This window comes from Peromyscus californicus, unplaced genomic scaffold (genome assembly GCF_007827085.1).
Source record: "Peromyscus californicus insignis strain IS unplaced genomic scaffold, ASM782708v3 Scaffold_16__1_contigs__length_79575227, whole genome shotgun sequence".
NCBI lineage: Eukaryota > Metazoa > Chordata > Mammalia > Rodentia > Cricetidae > Peromyscus > Peromyscus californicus.
This window is the reverse complement of record NW_026294458.1, coordinates 78276488-78296084: the sequence shown is the minus strand read 5'-3', so window position 1 is coordinate 78296084 and position 19597 is coordinate 78276488. Positions and strand designations below refer to the sequence as shown.

Here is a 19597-nt window from a genome sequence, read left to right as displayed (position 1 = left end):
GAGAGAAGAATAAATAAAAAGACAAACATTCAGGCCAGCCAGGGACTTACTATATAGCCTAGGCTGAACTCAAATTCATGGTTATCCTCCTGCCTCCAGCCTTCCAGGTGCTGGGGTTAGAGCTGTGAGCCCCTGGATATATAATGTTTCTGTGGGTTTGGGGTCCCTAATCATACTATTCTCCCCTTATCCCCTTTGTATTCCTGTCTTCTTCTGTTCCCTTAACCTTTTATAAGTAGACTACAACAGTCACTGTGCTGAGCCCAGTATCTCTGCTAGCTGAAGATCAGAGCATCCAGATCAAGACAAATTAGGACAGCAGTTGGGCTGTCCGAACAACAAAGCTGTCACCCTTGTGTCGGACAGAATTTCTCCCAGGGCTCTGTCCACTTATTCTGGGGAGATGATGTTCAGATGTGTCCACGTGATGGGCTGTTCTCGTGGCTGGCGCGGTAGCTCCCAGGCTTCTCTGGCTTTGCTCCTGTCTATGCCATGTTTCCCTCCTCAATCTCTGACCTGGGAAGCTGCTCTGTTTCAAAACTTGCAATGACTCTCAACTTCTAAAACACAGCTTTTTTGAGGTGTAATTTGCTTGCCATAAAATGAACCAAGTTAGAGTATGTAATTCAGTGGTTTTAATCTATCCACAGATGTGCAGCCTTTAACGGTCCATTTTGGAGCACTTTTAACACCTCAGACAGAAACCCTGCACCATTTGCTGTGACTCCCTGGTCCCTTGAACCCCATTCCAGCCTCAGGAAAACCACTGACCTACATTCCGTCTCTAGAATTTCCTCTCTTGGAAACTTCACGTGACTGTAATCACAACGCCTGTGCTCTTCTGTGGCCGGCTTTCAAATCTCAGTATAGTATCATCCAGGGTCAGCCACACTGTAGTGTATGTTATTACTTAATTGCTTTTTGTTTTAAATTGCAGAATAACATTCTGATGTATGTATAAACTACATTTTGTCAGCTCTTCAGCTAATGAACACACAGATTATGTCCACATCGACTGTTATAAGCAATGCTGATTTGAACATTTGTATACAGGTCTGTGTGTAGACATATTTTCACTTCTCTCCAGAATGCGCCTACTGGTGTAACTTCCTATTTTCTGTAGAATTGAGAGTAAGCCATACAGCTTTTTGTCTGGACTTTCTGCTGTATCCCATGGCACTGGTGATACTGTGAGCCTTGATTGTTAATGCGCCTGGATCTTGAACCAGCGCCAGACACTTGGCATGTGCTGAATAAGTATTTACAGGAAAGGGGAATGTAAGGACTTCAGGCTTCCTGTGGCAGGGCTTCTCCTGAAAGGGGACATAAAGAAATATCTCTTCACCCTAGATAGAGAGGCACCAACAGACGAAAGGAAGAATTCTGTTCAGTTCCAGCTTGGCGAACTAGTGAGTTCATCGAAATTACTTACAGGAGCACGGGTGACCCAAACATGGCTGTAGCATGAGAGAGCCCCACCTCACCCATCTGTTACCCTATTTCTAATCTCAGAGAAGGGCACTTCCTATGGATCTCCTGAACTTCATGATCGATTGTCTCCCTCCATGTGGGGCTGTGAATAGACACAGTCTAGTGAGGGTCTTCTGTGGGTCTTCAAAGCTACTGATTCAGGATGGAGGTGCTCAGTCCGGAGGAAACCTCTATGTGGCTCAGTGTTGTTGTTTATTTTTTATTCTTTGGCTCTTTTGGGGGTCTGCCACCCAAATAAATCACACACAGACTTATTCTTAATTATGAATGCCCAGTCTTGGGCTTGATTGGCTTGTTTCTAGCCAGTTTTTCTTAACTTTAAATTATCCCATCTACCTTTTGCCTCTGGGATTTTCCCGTTCTCTTACTTCTGTAAATCATACTCTTACTCCGTGGCTTGCTGTGTAGCTGGGTGGCTGTCCCCTGGAGTCCTCCTCTTTCTCTGGCTCCTTCTTCTTCCTACCAGATTTCTCCTTCTATATCTTCCCTCTGCCTACCAGCCCTGCCTATCCTCTCTCCTGCCTTGCTATTGGCTGTTCATTTCTTTATTAGACCAACAGGTGTTTTAGACAGTCACAGTAACACAGCTTCACAGAGTTAAACAAATGCAACATAAACAAAAGTAACACCTTAAAATAATAATCTACAACCGCTCAGCCATGTCCTGAAGTTGCTGTGGTCTGCACTATTCTAGTTTTATTTCTTTTGCTGTGACAGATGGGGTGGGAGAGTTCACTTTGCAATTCCAGGTTACAGTCCGTCACTGTGGGGAAGTCAAGGCAGGCACTGAAAACACCATGTCCACAGTCAGGAGCAGAGAGAAGATCCGTGCATGGATCCTTGCTCCTTTGTTTGTCTTTGTTTTGACTCAGCTGGTTTCCTCTTTCTTACACAATCCAGGGCCCAGCCCATAAGACAGTGCCACCAACTTCATGCTGGATTGTCTCACCTCACTTAGTAATCTAGACAACCCCCCACAGACGTGCCCACAGGGCAGCCTGATCTAGATAGTTCCTCATTGAGACTTCCCATGTGGGTCTTGGTTTAATAAAGTTGACAGTCAAAACTGTCAAACACAGAGACTCCCAGTTCTCTCCTGACTATGACACTCAGAGTTCTAGAGTGTTATATCTTCTGTTATCACATGGAAAGCCTTCTCCACCTTCCCTGGCTTGGGTTGCTTAGTCATGCATTCCTCTGGAGCACTCAGCAGATAGAATCCTAACTGTTCTCTTAGGCCTCCAGTCTAAAGTGTCCTGAAGCATGGCACTAGACATGTGTGTTGTCAGGGCCTTACCCAAGGCCTGGTCCATTGAGCTAGTCTCAATGAATGTCTCTGAGAGGGTGGTTTTTGTTATTGCCTTTTTTTATGACTTTTCCCCGACCCACCATGTCACCCAACCATGTCTACATTTTAAGAAAGCTGAACATAGATTTGTTCTTCTTTTGTGTGGAACAGTCTCTGTCGCTGAAGCCTGTGCCATATGTGATAACTGTAGCATAGTGCCAAGTCTGCAACTGAGAGAAATCGTCTCCAGAGTTCGACCCTCTGGCTGCTTTCAGTGGGTTCCCCAGGATCTCACATAAGCTCATGCCAAACAGTTTGCTTAGCTTTCTGTTGTTTTTGACATATGTAATTCGCTTGAAGGCTGACAAGCCCTGAGGAGAAGAAGCCTAGATCACCGAGGGATAAGGGGCCACTCCATAGCATGAAATTCCATTATTCTGTTTACACATGATCCCATAGATAGTAGACACAAAATATTTCTGAACAAGTCTGGGGTTCCTTTTGCTTGAGACTGGAGATTACAGGCCGGCCCTTCCTTCCTTCCTTCCTTCCTTCCTTCCTTCCTTCCTTCCTTCCTTCCTTCTTTCTTTCTTTCTTTCTTTCTTTCTTTCTTTCTTGTCTCATTACATAGCCCTGGCTGTCCTAGAACTCACGATGTAGACCAGGTTGGCCTTGAACTCACAGAGATCTGCCCCCCTCTGCCTCTGCCTTCTGTGTTCTGGGATTAAAGCCATTCACCACCATGCTTGGCTGCATAACATAAAGAATAGATTGATGCTGTATTATTAAGACCAGTGGTGTGAGGTCAGAGAGGGTTGAAAAGTCTTAAAAATATGAGGAGTGGCCAGAATCCTCCATGTCTCTTATTTCTTTACTAGGATTAAATGATTTTAACCTTTTCTGTGCAGTCATTTAAAGGATTTCACAAACTGGCTTTTGGATTGTAGCCTTCAACAGCAAACTATATATTTAATTGAGCAATATTTCTTATATACATTTATAGTTTCAAAGATTTTACTATTCTTGGCAAGACTACTTTCAGGATAGGGAAGGATAAATCCAGATATGACCAAGTTTTATTTAGTTCACATTACACACAATTGAATTGGCAGAAGATTAATGTGGGGGAAAATCCCCGGAAATCTGGGTGGAATTAATTAGCCCTGAAGAATGACAGTTACCTCATTCCTAACAATATGTTTGGGGTAATGTCAGTTTCTTAGAAAGCTCAAATGTAAAATTACAGTGCTAGCACCCACGTTTTTTATTTGAGCTGAAAACTGTAATGTTGAACTACAGTCTCTGTGCTGATCCAAGCAGATCTCTTAGCTAGTTATGATTTCCATATTCTGACTTAGGACGCTTTGCTGAAGAATTCAGTTCTGTTCAGGAGGGCAGTGTCAGAGAAGCTGCTCTCCGATGAGCCCCTAGTGGATATCATATTCACAAAATGTGCTTTTCTCCATTCTGTTCTCGGGGATCACAGCCATCCTTCCTCCTGCCTCAGTTTCCTTTAGCCTTGCTCAGACTCAGGATCACCAAGAGAAAGAAGCATGCACAGAGCCAACCTGAGACTGGGTTTTGTAAAAGGGAATCAACCACATTACTAAAGTAACCTAGAGACATGGAAGGTGCTGAGACTGTATGGAATGACATTTGCATGACTCTTTGAGTGTCATGGAAGCGCAGAGTGAACAGAATGTAAGGGACAGATAACTTCATCTCTCCCCACTTCCCTGCTCTCCCATTATTAGGACATGGTGCTGGTGCACAGTGTGGAAATGACAGGCCATAGGATGATCTATTTGCCTAAGAAATAGTGCTGACAGATGAGAGCATGTCCCATGCCCCTACTTGCTCACCACCATAGGCCATTGTGAAACCATCTAACAACACTGCTTGATGGAGCTCTCTATCAGGTGTGATGACAGCCATGCATCTCATGATGCTCTCCAACCAATAAACCTTAAAAAAATTTAAAAAAAAAAGTACGTATGCTCATGTGTGCAGGTGTATATGGTGGGTCAGTGTGTGCACGTGTGCATGTGTGTGTGCAGGTTGGGTGTATGCCAGAGTATGTATGGAAGTCAGAGGACAAATTTTGGAAATCATTCCTATGTCTTTCCCTTGCTGTTGTGGGGTCCCTCTTCTGTCTGCCGTAGTTTGTACTCCATGCTTGCTGGCCTTTCCCTCCCACCTCGCTATGGGAGTACCAGGATCACAGATGCTAACCACCACATCTGGCTTCTTTTTATGTGGAATCTGCAATAAAATCAGGTCATCAAGCTCATGTAGGCAAGCTCCTTTACCTGCTGAGCAGTCTTGATGGCCCCTACATTAACCTTCTTTGAGCTAAGGTTGCCACTGTCCTGGTACTTGCCAGGTAGGCCATGTTAATACCAGCAAGCTCCAGGAATCTTGTTTCCATCTCCCTAGCATTGGGATTGTGAGCCTGTGATACCACATTTGGCCTTTTAAACATGAGTTCTGAGTATCAAACTCAGGTCCTTATAAAGCAAGCACTTTACCAAGGGAACAAACCCAGCTCCAACCAACTATAGTTGCTGAATCCAGGGTGAATGAGGTCACGAATATGTCAGGTATATTTTACAAGGGAGGAAGCCATCCCTTCTGTCTCTTTTTGGTGATGTTAAGATTTTCCTAGGCAGAAGGCTACAGCCCGTATGGGCACTAGGCAGTGGGTTCTTCAGTATCTCAGTGCCCTGGAGAAGTCTGCCACTAATCAGTAGGCATCTGTCTGTCTGTATGGTACCATTGGTGTCACAGGTGGCTTCATGGTATTGGTACTAGTTCTCCTGAATTCTGGGTCTGTAGGCCTATAGGTCATTTGCCATTGGCCTCTAGGAAGTGTTGGGGAGTGGGTGTGTGAGGCTGTCTACCACCAGGTGTTTTGAGATGCACAGATTGATGACATCTTCTGATGTGTCTCCTCTAGACTGTGTAAGCCTCATGGGATCAAACTCTCATCTCCCTCTCCACAGTGAAGGGCTGAGGCTTATCTTGAACCTCTGGGTACCTGTATGTATGCTGGGAGTTAGTTTGTCTTTCTCAGCTTCCATAAATAGTCTGTTCCCTAATTGTGAATGATGGTCCCAGCATGTTTAAAACAGATGTAATTTTGTGAAACAGAGGTTCCATAAAGAAAATTCTGAAAGATTGACAGATTATGAATGGGCATTTGCAAGACCACAGTAATATGAGATGAGGCAATGAAGATATGGTGGGCAAGTAGCATTTGTTAGACATTTTTACAATGCTACATGTTAGAGTTTGGTAAAATTACATCACTGCATTAGTTACTTTTTCATTTTCTATGGCAAATACCCAACAAAGGCAACTCGAGAAAGGAAGGGTTTATTTTGCCTCAGTTTGAGGCTACAGTCCATCATGTTGGACTTGTCATAGCAGCAGGAGTGTGAAGTGGCTGGTCATACTGTGTCCACAGTCAAGTATCAGAAAGAGATGATGCTCAGTTTGCTTTTGCTCATTTGATTCAGTCTAGGACCCAGTCCACAACAGCACCAGCTACATTCAGGGTGGGTCTTCCCACCTCTGTCGAAGCTCTCTGGAAGCACTCTCACAGTCTTACCCAGAGGTGTGTCTCCTGGATAGTCCAAGCTCAATCAAGTGGATGATAATTAATCATACTTATTTTGCATATAAACTTTTATAGAATAAAAGCATTCATAGAATACAGTCTTACATCAATCAGTGATGAGGATACATTCTGAGAAACAACCCACAATACAGTACATAAACATGTAATCTGATGGTGTTGGTCAATGGCTTGAGGTGACCTCTTGATAGGATCAAGGAACATGAAAAACAAGATTGTCTTAGTGTTCTATTGCTGTGAAGAGACACCATAGCATTTAATTGAGGGCATGCTTACAGTTTCAGAGGCCTAGTCCATCATTATCATGGCAGGGAAAATGGTGGTAGGCACGCAGGCAAGCATGGCCCTGGAGAAGTAGCTGAGAGCTTTATATGCTGAGAGCTCTATATCTTGATCCACAGGCAACAGGGAGAAGGAGAGAGACAGAGACAGAGACACAGAGAGACAGACAGACAGCTATAGGCAGAGAGAGATACAGAGACAGACATAGGGAGACAGACACATGTATGGGGGGTGCTAGGCCTGGTATGGGCTTTTGAAACTTCAAAGCCTATGCCCAGTGACACACCTCCTCCAACAAGGCCATGCCTATTTCAATAAGGCCATACCTCTTAATCCATCCCAGTCTGGGGACTAAGCATGCAAATATATGAACCTATGAGGCCACATTCCACACCTTGCTCTCATAGGCTTGTAGCCACATCATAAAGCAAAATGCATTTAGTCCAACTGGAAAAGAACCCATAAGCTTTCAGTCTCAACACTGTTTAAACGCCCAAAGTGAAAGTCAAGACAATCTCTTAACTATAACCCCCTGTAAAAAATAAAAAAGATCACATACTTCCAACATACAGTGGCACAGAAAATACATTACTATTCCAAAAGGAAGGAAATGGGGCACAGTGAGAAAATATTGGACCAAAGCAAGACAGAAACTCAATGGGGAAAACTCCAAATTCTGCATCTCCATGTCTGATGTCAAAGTACTCCTTAGCTCTCCTTTCAGCTTTGTTGACTGCAGCACACCTCTCTCTCTCTTGGGCTGGTTCTATGGTTGGCCTGCAGCTCTCCTCTGCAGGCTTTCCATAGTTCTGACATCTTCAAGTCTCCAGCACAATCCAGGTCTCACCTTCACAGCTTCAGGCAATGGCCTTTCTGGACCTCCATGAAGGGATACCCCTGCCACAAGCCTGGCCACAGTGGCTTTCCTTAACTATGGAGTGAAATTCCACAATCTATTTCTTATGTCCTTCTTGACTTTAAATCCAGAACCACTTGGTTAAAGCTGTCTTGCTAGGGCTGAAACGTGGCCCCTTCCTTGGATTACATTTGCATCAGCTTTCTTTTGTTGATGGTTTCTTTCACTGCATAAGCTTTCCTTTAATTCCTTTTCACAATTTGAAAGCTTAGCTGCATAGTGTCTTACCCCGAGGTTACTATTCCCTTTATCCCATTTAGCATCAGGCTTTTCTTTTAATTTTTTATCTCCGTGAACACAGGACTTGGCTCCAGCATTACACAGCCTGGTGCTCTTTTTCTCTTCAAATGGTTCATTTGCGTTTTTCTTTACCCTGCTGGCACCTTTTCACTGTAGATCTGTGTAAGGGTTACCACTAATAATCACGTGACATGGTCAGTACTAGGAAGGGCTGCTGCCAGGTCACACTGCATGCCATGCTACTCATTGTAAGCCCTTTTCATGTAAATTGGCAAACTGTGCATACAGGAAGTGGTTAAACCAATAACCTGGTAGATCATGAATCTGGCAAGTGTCATGTATCATCAATAAATGGCCCAACACTGATGGCATTTCTAGCAGGGGTATGTGGGAAGACATTGGTCACAAAGCTGGAATCCGTAAGGAAGCCCTTCAGTGGCAGGAAGACAGATGTCTACATATGCAGTGCTCTTGTTTAGCTGTGATCTGAGCCACATACATGCTCAGCCTCCCTCCAGAGCTCTGAGGCTCTGCTACTAGCAGGGTGTAGCACACCATACCCTCATATTTAGTGAACAAACTGGGTCTTGCTCGTCTAAAACCAGCTCCATTATCTCTATTTTTTTTATTTCATGTACATTGGCATTTTGCCTGCATTTATGTCTGTGTGAGGGTGTTGGATCCCCTGGAACTGGAGTTACAGACAATTATGAGCTACCATGTGAGTGCTGGGAATTGAACCCAGGTCCTCTGAAAGAGAAGTCAGTGCCCTTAACCACTGAGCCATCTCTCCAGCCCCATGATCTGTATAAACAACGCCAAGTCAGTCACCTCAAATCATCTCAATTGAGTACTTGTAAGTAGCTGGGTGCATTCATTTATCAGACTTAGTAGCAACTGCACCTGACTCCAAAGCCCACATCTGCTCTGTCACACAGTCCTGAGAAAAACTAGATGAGGATGGGCAGGTCCTGATCCATCTGTGAGGACCAGGCTTAGAAACCCACACACAGGAGGGAAGCTATATTGGCACCTCATCCAAAGATGAGAAAACAAATCCTAAAAGAAAGACGGAATCCTGGTTCTATTACTTATAGCTTCTGTCCCTCATCAGGACACTCATCAGAACCTCCATGTTGCCTTCTGCCAAGGGCTCCCATTTAACTTCACAGAACTGCTGTTCAGAGAGGAAGGGATGACACCCTGGGTCCTAATGCTGGTTGCCTAGAATAGACACTCCACTCTAGTGCTCTTGTCTCTGACCAGCACGTTCTCTCTCTTTGAGTTGCACGCTGGCGTGTGCTTCTCCTCTTAGAAGGGAAGGTGTCTGAGCAGCCCTGTTCACTGTACTTACACATGTTTGTATTTTGGGCTCTAGCAGTTGAGTTTCATAGTTTCACATGCAAACACTCTACCTCATACGTTTGACATGGAGTAAAACACAGATACTGACTAAATGAGCTTAGAGAGAAGACAGGTGTGTAGGGACAGGTTTGTAGACTTGATTCCTGGGCATTAAAACAGAGATGATTTGAATCAGAAGATGAGTAAAATAGTTCTGAGAGTAATCTCGTATCAAGTATGCACTCAAAGACACTCCTGTGATCTCTGCAGAGAAACAGGGGCTTCTGGGTATGATCTGACATATTGTAGCTGCATAGGCACTTGGGTAGATTGTCTGCAAGGACAAACATCCAGGTCAGAGCAGAGATGGCAGGGTGGAAGTATGGCATGATGCCTTGTCATAGTTCCCTTTATTACCACAAATTTTCAACAAAATGTGCATTGCGGCTATGACATTTCATTTTCTTTTAAAATGCTTTGTATGCCATCTTTAGTTTTTACCTTTTAAAATGGTGGCCTATTTCTTTCAAAAATGGGTCTCGGTGTAGCTGGTAAATGGAGCCTTCAATCCTAGGCCTGGCTGTGGGGTTTCACTCCCTGCTTCTTGTTATGGAGGGCCCATTTGTAGTTGGAGCCTGCTCCCCAGAATGAAAACTGCCAGGCCCTAGTCTCCAGGAAACATAGCTTCTATTGAGGAAGAGGAGGAGGAGAAGGAGGAGGAGGGGAATCCATGCATCTAAAATTAATACAGAATACAGCTGTGGTCACCAGAGACAGAGCAGGTCATGGGGCATGCACTAAAGGCTCTTAAGTCCCCCTGAGATTGCCTATCTGCTGCATACAGAGTATGAACATAGCAACACTCCTTCCCTCCCAGACCCAGACTCTCTGTAGTGTTTTGAGCAATGCTAAGCCACCCAGTCTAGTGGAGTCCCCTGTTGTTTCTCAGAGTAACCCTGAGAGGCCAGGCTGACTGACAGGTCTGTGTTATCTATCTCTTGCAGTTTTCAGTGAAGAGCCCCACTCCAGCCTCTACTTTGTCAATGCATCGCTGCAAGAGGTAGTGTTTGCAAGCACGTCGGGGACGCTGGTGCCCTGCCCGGCTGCAGGCATCCCTCCTGTGACTCTCAGATGGTACCTAGCGACGGGCGAGGAGATCTACGATGTCCCCGGGATCCGCCACGTCCATCCCAACGGCACTCTCCAGATTTTCCCCTTCCCTCCTTCAAGCTTCAGCACCTTAATCCATGACAATACTTACTATTGCACAGCTGAAAACCCTTCAGGGAAAATTAGAAGTCAGGATGTCCACATCAAGGCTGGTGAGTACCCCTCTTCCTTGGGCCCACTTGGATGAGGGGGGGGGAGGAAGACAGAATGGCTGAGGACCTGGGGACCTCGTTAGTTCATGGGGATATGGCTGATGTGATGCTGGTGGTTACAGTTTCCTTCACTAGATTTTAGTGTCCCGGAGTGCTGGAACTAAATCTAGAAAAGAATGATTTGTGGGTGGGGAAGAAGGCTCTGTGCCTGATGTGCAAGCATGAGGACCTAAGCTTGTATCCTCCAGCAACATACAAATAAAAAAGGCAGATGTGGCCACATCCCTGTAACCCCAGCACTGTGAAGGGTGGAGAAGGAGGGTCTCTGTGGTTTTGTGCCTGCCAGCCTAGCTCAGGGTTCAGAGAGAGGCCCGGTCTCAAGAGGAATATGGTGGAAAGGGATAGAGCAGAACCTGATGTCTCCCTCTGGCCCTGTGCCGTGAGTACATATATGTATACTCATGTGTCCAAATATTACACTCATATGAATGTAATGGTTACCATGCCAACTTTATTGAATTTTCACATGACAGTACTTTGACTCATGTTTCCAGTGGCTCACCCCTATGTATGCATCCACCCAGTTCCCTGCTTGTCTATCCCATATGCATGCTGGAGGGAGAGGGAAGGAGAGAAATTAAGGCCACTATTTGAGCAGAGAAGAAAACAAACAGCCTAAAAGCATGTTATAATGGAAAGAGAGTTGATCCAATAGTCTCACTTTGCCATTGATATAAAAAGGCTGTGTTCACCTTCCTGATTCCTTTTAAGAACATATTGTATCTTTTAAAACTCACTCTTGTTACAAAGTCAGCTCCTATATCCTGCCTGAGATTCATAGACCCCAGAGGCTTTCAGCACAGAGTATACCATGGCCTTCTATGGTGTCAACAAAGCCCTGTAATGTAAACTCCCAGCTAGGAGAGCCCTGCTAGCAAACAGAGTTTGGGTATCTGAAATGCCTGAGTGGTGGGGCATGGTGGTGACATAACACAGTGAATGACCAGGTATGATCTTCACGGTTGTCCTGGTCAATGCTGCAAGCTTAAGAGTTGTTTCTACAGTGTGTGGGGAGATGCTGCTGGAAGACACCAGGGCATGAGCAAAGTATGTAATGTTTTTGGAAAGTCTGCATATGATCACTTTGATATAAACAATCATTCATTCAGGTGTGACTCACATTGTCAGCTCCTCAGTTCACAAACCTGCAAAGAATGTACTAAGAACAAGCAGAAGATTGGCTTAAGTCAGGAGCTGGGAACATGAAATGTGTCAAGTTGCTAAAATAAAGCAAATGAAATTTGGGTAGGGAACCTCATAGCCTGACATCCCGGATACCTTTGGCAGCTGAGCATATTATCGAGGTGCTAAGAGCATTTATTTATAGTCTACAAAATGCAACTATAGAAAGACCTGGAAGTTCAGATACCTTTCTCTGTGTTTGGATCCATGGTTTCTGACTTGGGTTTTCTGTCAGGTAGACTGGTTCAATGCTCAGTGCTCACTTGTTTTCGGTGTTGGGGGTGGTGAGTGGTGTATGTACATGTAACACTTACGTTGGGTGTCTTCCTCGGTCACTTTCTACCTTATTGTTTAAGATAGGCTCTCTCAGTGAGTCTGAAGCTCATGGGTTTGAGAAGCCTAGCTGGGAGTGGGCTCCAGGTATCTGCCTGTCTCTGCCCACCCTCCAACCCCAGCACTGGGATTGCAAGGATGTGCTACCAGCCCAGCTTTCACGTGGGTTCTGGGGATCCCAGCCCAGGTCCTTATGTAGCAAGCTCTTTACCCACCGAGCCGTCACCCCAGCACCCTCACTTAAATTTCCTCTAAGTTTGTCACAGAGCCAATCGATTGTGCAGGATGCTGAAGCTTTGCAGGGACTGATGTGACACCGTGAGCCTGGTGCCCTTCTGCACTGTTGGTGGTTGCTGTTAGTGAACTTGAAACATGGACACCCGTGTCTCTACAGCATCTTTTCCTGTTTAATTCTGCTTCCTGTTATGAGCACATCATGCTTGCATCAATCCTTTATTTTATTCATTTAATTATTTTTCAGTGCTGGGGATTGAACTCAGGCACTATCACATGCAGAGCAACCCTCCCAGCACCACTGTACTCTTGGATTGCTTATTGAGTGCTTGCAAATGCTGCTCCCCCTGTCTGTAAAGACAGAGTCACATGGCCCTTCGAGGGCAAATGAGGGAGCACTGTGTCACCTCTAACAGTGAGGCACAGACTGGAGTCCCCTGTGTCACCCGTCAGGACTGTCCCTCTAGGCTGCTATTGTTATGATTCTGGAATGATCCATAGAATGGGGTTCACATTCTCACCAATGTTCAGTAATTTATTTATTTTATTTTTAAACTTATTCTTTGAAAATTTCATACATGTATATAATGTACTTTGAGAATATTTGCCCCAACCCCATTTTTTTCTCCCTTCAATATCCCCCCTGGATGTACTCCAACATCCTCCTTTATGTCTTTTTTTTTATAACCCCCTGAATCCAATTAGTGTTGCCCATATATACATGTGTCAAGGGCCTTCCTCTGGGTTAGTCAACTTATCACAGATCACACTCTGAAGGAAACTGACTGTCCCTCCTCCAGTAGCTATCAGCTGCCAAAATCTCCTCAGCTTTAGTGGGGGGGGGTTGTGACCCCCCTCCCCTTCCATGCTGAAATGTTGTATGTATGGTTTAATCTTGTGTAGTTTAATGCAGACAACCACAGCTCTGAGAAGTTTATGAGTACAACAGACCTCTCCTGTCCTGATCCTCTCTGACTGCTGGTTCTTACTGTCTTTGCATGATTCTGACTTCTCCTGATCCTCTCTGACCTCTGGTTCTTACTGTCTTTGCATGATTCTGACTTAGGCTTAGGTGCCTGAAGGTGGAGCTGTTTCTGCTTACTGTGCCTCATTAACTTGCATTCATAGTTCTAGCATAAAGCATTTCTTTGTCCAAAGACTGGGTGTACATGGGCCACTGTCATGGTGCTGTCTCTTGCCTGTCCGTGTGTGCTGATTAGCAAATAGCAGTGAGTTGTAGGAGCTCAGGAAGGTCAAACATATCCAGCACATGCTTCCTCCTGAGCAAACTGTGGCTAATGGCATTAACTTATGGCCCAGGTGGAGTAGCAGGAGCCTTTTATCTGAACAAACAATAAAGCAAACAAAGGAAACACCCAGAAAGGTACAAATACACAAGCCCACAATTTCCTGGACTGGGCCCTGGAGGAGCAAGAACCAACCTGCCTGGGATTTGCCTCTGTAGTATTTCGTCTTTCTTGATGGAGGACACAGAAATCCACATGTGGATTCTCACAGCAGCTTTATTCATAGGTGTACCAGCAAGAGCTGCTGAGAGAGCTCTTGTCCTTAAAGGGGACGGGTAATGAGGAAGAGTCTCTTCTGTATTAATGATTAGCTGGGCTCTTCTGAATCCTGTCTTCTCAGCCATACTCAGCCATAATCTCCCACGTCTATTGTCCTAGTGTCTAGTTTTAGCAGGAACCCTGATATTTGATTAAGTTCCTGACTACCGCCACTCTTCCTGCACTTAATGCATTCATTTTTGGTGTGCCTGTAGCAAGAATAGTACTCTGCTAGTTTAAGAAGAATTTACCTATCTTTGATGTCTCTTTGTACTAATTTTATATCATAAAACGTAATTGAACGTTTAAGCAAAGATGATACCTGTGTCTCGTGTGGTATGCAGAAGGGAAATGTCTGACAGCCAGGGCATTAAACCCTAGCATAAAGTCAGGAAAATCTAATAACATGATTCTTTTACTGAGTGTGTCATGGCATAATACCACCCTATTGGGATGGTGATGAGCTAAAGATATATACTATTAAGTCTGAAGCAATATTAAAATAACTCACTAGGTAATAAGTCAACCAAGAAGGGAAAATGGTAGTCCTTAAAAAAAAAAAAACAGTCCAAAACTTGGGACTGGAGAGATGGCACAAGTAGTTAAAGCACTGATGCTCTTACAGAGGACCTGGGTTCTGTTCTCAGCCCCCAGGTGCAGGCTCACAACCAACTGTTCCAGGGGATCTGATATCCTCTTGTGGACTCTGTAGTCACTGCACACACTTGTTTCACACTGTAAGTACATGCAAAATACCCATACATGTAAAAATACACAAATCTAAAGCAACAGTAATCCAAAAGAAAGAAAATTAGAAAATATAAAGCAGATATCAGTGACGATAAAGCAATCAGAGAGCAATACAATGAAGTTAAATGTAAGGATATTCAATGTCGGAGTCACATGAGAACATTCAAGTCATGTCAATCACAAGGCAAACACAGCAAGACTAGATTCAACACCGCCTGAGAGAAACTCTCTTGAAACAAAAACACAGAGAGTTATTTGTCCCTGAGACCACAGACTTTGTTCCTCAAAGAGGTTTATTTAGCTCACACTTTTGAAGGTTGCAAATCCAAGGTAGGATGACTGCACCTGGTAAGGGCCACTTAACCTGGTCACAACCATGGCAGAAAATGAAAGGGGAGTTACTACAGGGACAGGCAAGAAGCTTATGTTTCAAGGCCAAGTTTGTTATCATAGCGACTTGGTCTCATGGGAACTGACTGGGATCCCACAAGGAGTACATGAATCCCTTCTAGAGGCCACACTACTGATAACCCAGTCATCTCCCACTCTTTGGCACCTCATTAAGCTTCCAACCCCTGTATCACCATCACAGTGGGGAGGAAGATGCTGGAACACAGACCTTCAGTGGGCACACTCCTGCCATGTCCAAATCACAACAAGTAGGTTCAAAATAAAAGGGTAGGGGAAGTACCATGGCCATCCAGGCAAATCTGGGTAAACCACTGCCAGAAAGATGGAGTAGATTTACTGTTTATTATCAGTCAAGTATGTTTTCTATCCAAGAATAACACACAACTAAAGCGGTCATTTCATAAGGTAAGAAGATAATTAAATAAGATGGTATGACTATCATAAATTTTATGCAAACTGGTACTGCATCAGTGAGAAGAAGGTGAATTGCGATTATAGCAGAGGAACTCAGTGCCCCTCTGTCAGTGATTGATAGAAGCAGAAACAGAACAAATGGGAATAGAGGGCCCTTGAGTGAGATCACCGATCAACTTGGTCAGCTCATATTTAAATAAAGAATGGTCTATCCAACAGCACAGCACACATTCTCTTCTGGAATACACAGACATTTATTATAACATCTTGGGCAGTAAAACAAGTTTTAGATGACCCTTACGTCATATAATACATGCTATTTGATCAAAGTGGAATTAAATTAGAAATTAATAACAAATCTCTGTGAAATCACCAAATATCTGGGTACAAAATACACTTCTAAATTATGTATATCTTAGGGTAGAGAGATAGCTCAGAGGTCAAGTGCTTCCTGCTCTTCCAGAGAACTGGAGTTTGGTTCCCAGCACCATGTTAGGTAGTTCACAACATACCTGTAACTCCCACTCCAGGGAATCTAACACCTTCTTCTGATTTTTGTGGGTACCCACATTCAAGTTCTTAGGTACATATGCACACATAAATAATAATAAATCATGGACTATATTTCAGAAAACTTAGAAGTTTGCAGAAATAATTGAACTTTGGATCAATCCCAGGGACCACAAGATAGTTAAAAAAAAAAAATCAGGGGTAGGGGAGCTGGAGGAGGGAGCCTAGTGCTGTGGAATGCTGCTCTCTAGCACTCCTGGACTCAGCTGTGAATACTTGTGCCTGACTTGTAAGATCATGTATTAGGAGGGGAAGGGACTGGCAAGGCCCTACCTGTCCCTGAGAATATATTAGCAGTTAACAGCTGCTGGGAGATACATTTTCTTTGGTATTGTAGCCGCTAGGAAGAGGCTCATGTTCCTGTAATAACATCTCACATTTCTGTAAGCAACCCTAACAAAATGCATTGGGTCACCAAGAAAATAAAACACACACAAAAGTGGAAGGGAGATGGGATAAGTTGGGAAGAGGACAAGAGAGGATAATAGGGTAAATGTGATCAGATGCATTATGAACATGTGAAAATGCAATCAAACCCATTATCGTGCATAATTAATATATATTAATACAAATGTTACAAAAATAATTGGGATCTTACCAAAGTAGTATAGAATGTATAGCTCTGAACACCTATGAAGTTACATGTGAAGAGAGGTCTCAAAAGGTGATCTTACTTCCTATTTTAAATATAAAGAAGAAATTAGAATATGTAATATATACATTAGAAATATAATAAAAGAAAGGTTGTTGGAGTAAGAAACACAGAGAAGATTTTTGTTTGGATCTGGTCTGGAAGCGTCAGAGGATCCCATGGAATTAGAAATGGATTCTTTCAAAGGAGTTGATAAAATGTACACACTGCTGGTCAGATGGAAGAAGAAATGAGAGAGAATAAAGGAAGTGACTTCTCTACATTGGGAAGGACATTCACACATTTTACAAGTGTTAAAATGACTATAAGTGAATATTAAGAACAAATAGAGATCAATAAATTCCACAACATATATGAAGTGAACAATCCCTCTAAAGACTCAAAATCTCAAAACTCACTTGAGAATTAAAGAATTGAATTTGTGGGTAAAAATTTCCGATGATAAAATCAAAGAATCTTATAGCTTCACTTTGACTTCTAATAAACATTTGAGACAGAAATAATAAAAAAATTCTAAGGTGATTATTCCAGGAAATTGAACAAGAATTAATATTTCCTCAAATCATTCTAGGCTAACATTACCCTGATTCAAACATGACACATGTATTATGAGAAAATAAAACTATAAGCAAGTATCTCTCAAATGTGGCTATAAAATTCTCAAACCTTTGGCAAATTGAATCAAATAACATATAAAAGATACTCCATGCAAGGAGTATCTCTGGAAGACACAGATAGCTTCAGACTTGAAAACTGATCAGTTAATTCACTCTATTGCCATATTAAATAAAAGTGAAAACAAGTAGATCATTTCATGTGATGCAGAAAATTATTAGAAAGCTCTGCATCTCATGATTAGGAAGACTTGGATTAGGCGAGAGTTTTCTCATTCTAACAAAGGCAGAAATCCAGGTCTGCTTAACATCAGAAATGATGGTCAAAGAGTAAATGTTTCCCCAAAAGTCAGGAACAATACCAGGTTCTGCTTTGACTGTCTCTGCTTTGGAAGTTGTAGCCAGAGCAGTGTGATAAGAAAAGAAATAAAATATTACAAAGGCCGAAGCTTAGGATGGGGACCAGGCTCAGTGAGCAAAGTTTGCTGTGCAAGAATGAAGAGAGGTGTTGGGTCGCCACTGTGTGCCCAGCGGGCATGGTGGCCACCTGTAATTCAGTTGGGAAGGGGAATGGGGATTTCTATAGCAGGCTCAGTCAGTAAGCTCTGGATTCATGGAGGGACCCTCCCTGGATTAATAAGATAGACAGAGATTGAGAAACACTCTAGATGTCAACCTCAGGCTTCCATATGCCTGTGCATACACATGAATATAAATCAAAGAACCACAAACACACACATGCAATACACCTTACTTCCTCCCCCAAAATTTTAAAAAAAATTACTCATACATCTTTGTCAATGTAATTATGAGTGTGGAAAATCTGATATGATCCATTAAAAAAAAACTACTGGGACTAATAAGTAGGTCTGTCAAGACCATGGAATTCAACTCAACACAAACAATCTTTAAAAGTAGTAGTTACAATAGAATCAAAATTGCCGGGCGGTGGTGGCGCACGCCTTTAATCCCAGCACTCGGGAGGCAGAGCCAGGCGGATCTCTGTGAGTTCGAGGCCAGCCTGGGCTACCAAGTGAGTTCCAGGAAAAGGCGCAAAGCTACACAGAGAAACCCTGTCTCGAAAAACCAAAAAAAAAAAAAAAAAAACAAAAAAACAAAAAAAAAACTAAGTGATATTCAGGAATAAATTTCACCCAAAATTTGAAAGAACATTACATACAATTCCAAAAGCCTGCAGCACCTAAAGGTGGCAGAAATCAAAGGAGAAATAATATTTTTTCATGAGCTGGGGATTCAGTGTTAAGGTGTTACCTCTTTCCAAAATGTCTATGAATTCAAGAGAAGCCCCAAGATGCCCAGAAGGCTTTTGAAAAATAAAAATCAAGTTGATTCTAAAACACATATAGAACAAAAAAGTATATAGAATGGTCAAAACAATCTTAGAAAGTAAATAATTACTCAGGAAAGCCAACATCATTTATCTTAATATTTATTGTAAGGATAATGATTATAAGTGAAAGCAGTACAGCACTATGGATAGCAAGAAGTGAGGAAAGATGCCCAGGTAATCCAGTGGATAATGGACAGTTGTTTTGATAAATGAGGCTGATAAACTTGTGTATCCATACATTAAAAGTTAAGGTTTGACCCAGGCCTCAAGCAACTGTTCAAATCAACTCAAAGTGATTTCTGTATCTAAACACCAAGCAGCAGTTGTGGAAATCACCAAATAGAAATGGCAAGAACTACATAAAGTCTTGTGTGGAAGATTTCCTACATGTGACTTTACCTATTACATAATCCATAATAGATGATTATGCCAGCAGCTAGTGGCTGTCAGGATGGATGACCTCACAGCTGGTGTGCAGAGTGCTCACTGTGGGACAAGGGCTCTGAGCACAGTTGGGAGTCTATCTTTACATTGTAATTATCCCTTTTTCTTCAGGAGTATGACATTAAGTAACAAATAAAAACAGGGTAAGAGAAAGACCGAACAAGAAAGAAGATTGTACATTTTAATATCTTTATATTTTTTTTTTTTTTTTTTTTTGGTTTTTCGAGACAGGGTTTCTCTGTGTAGCTTTGCGCCTTTCCTGGGACTCACTTGGTAGCCCAGGCTGGCCTCGAACTCACAGAGATCCGCCTGGCTCTGCCTCCCGAGTGCTGGGATTAAAGGCGTGCGCCACCACCGCCCGGCAATATCTTTATATTTTAAAAAATATTTTTTTTTACTTTTATTCCTGTGTTCATGAGTCTGTATGTATGTGCATGTGTGCACAGGTGCCTATGGAGTCCAGAAAAGGGCATCATATTCTCTGGAGCTGGAGCAAC

General features: G+C 43.0%; 1 protein-coding gene across 3 annotated transcripts in view; it reads left to right on the top strand.

Annotated features, from left to right (window-relative positions):
- Dscam (DS cell adhesion molecule) overlaps positions 1 to 19597 on the top strand; it is a 611935-nt gene that overhangs the window by 98243 nt on the left and 494095 nt on the right. For all 3 annotated transcript variants that reach the window (XM_052741323.1, XM_052741324.1, XM_052741325.1), the window contains exon 2: positions 10203 to 10520. In XM_052741323.1, coding sequence (XP_052597283.1) covers positions 10203 to 10520 — 318 coding nt within the window. The remainder of the gene's footprint in view (positions 1 to 10202; positions 10521 to 19597) is intronic.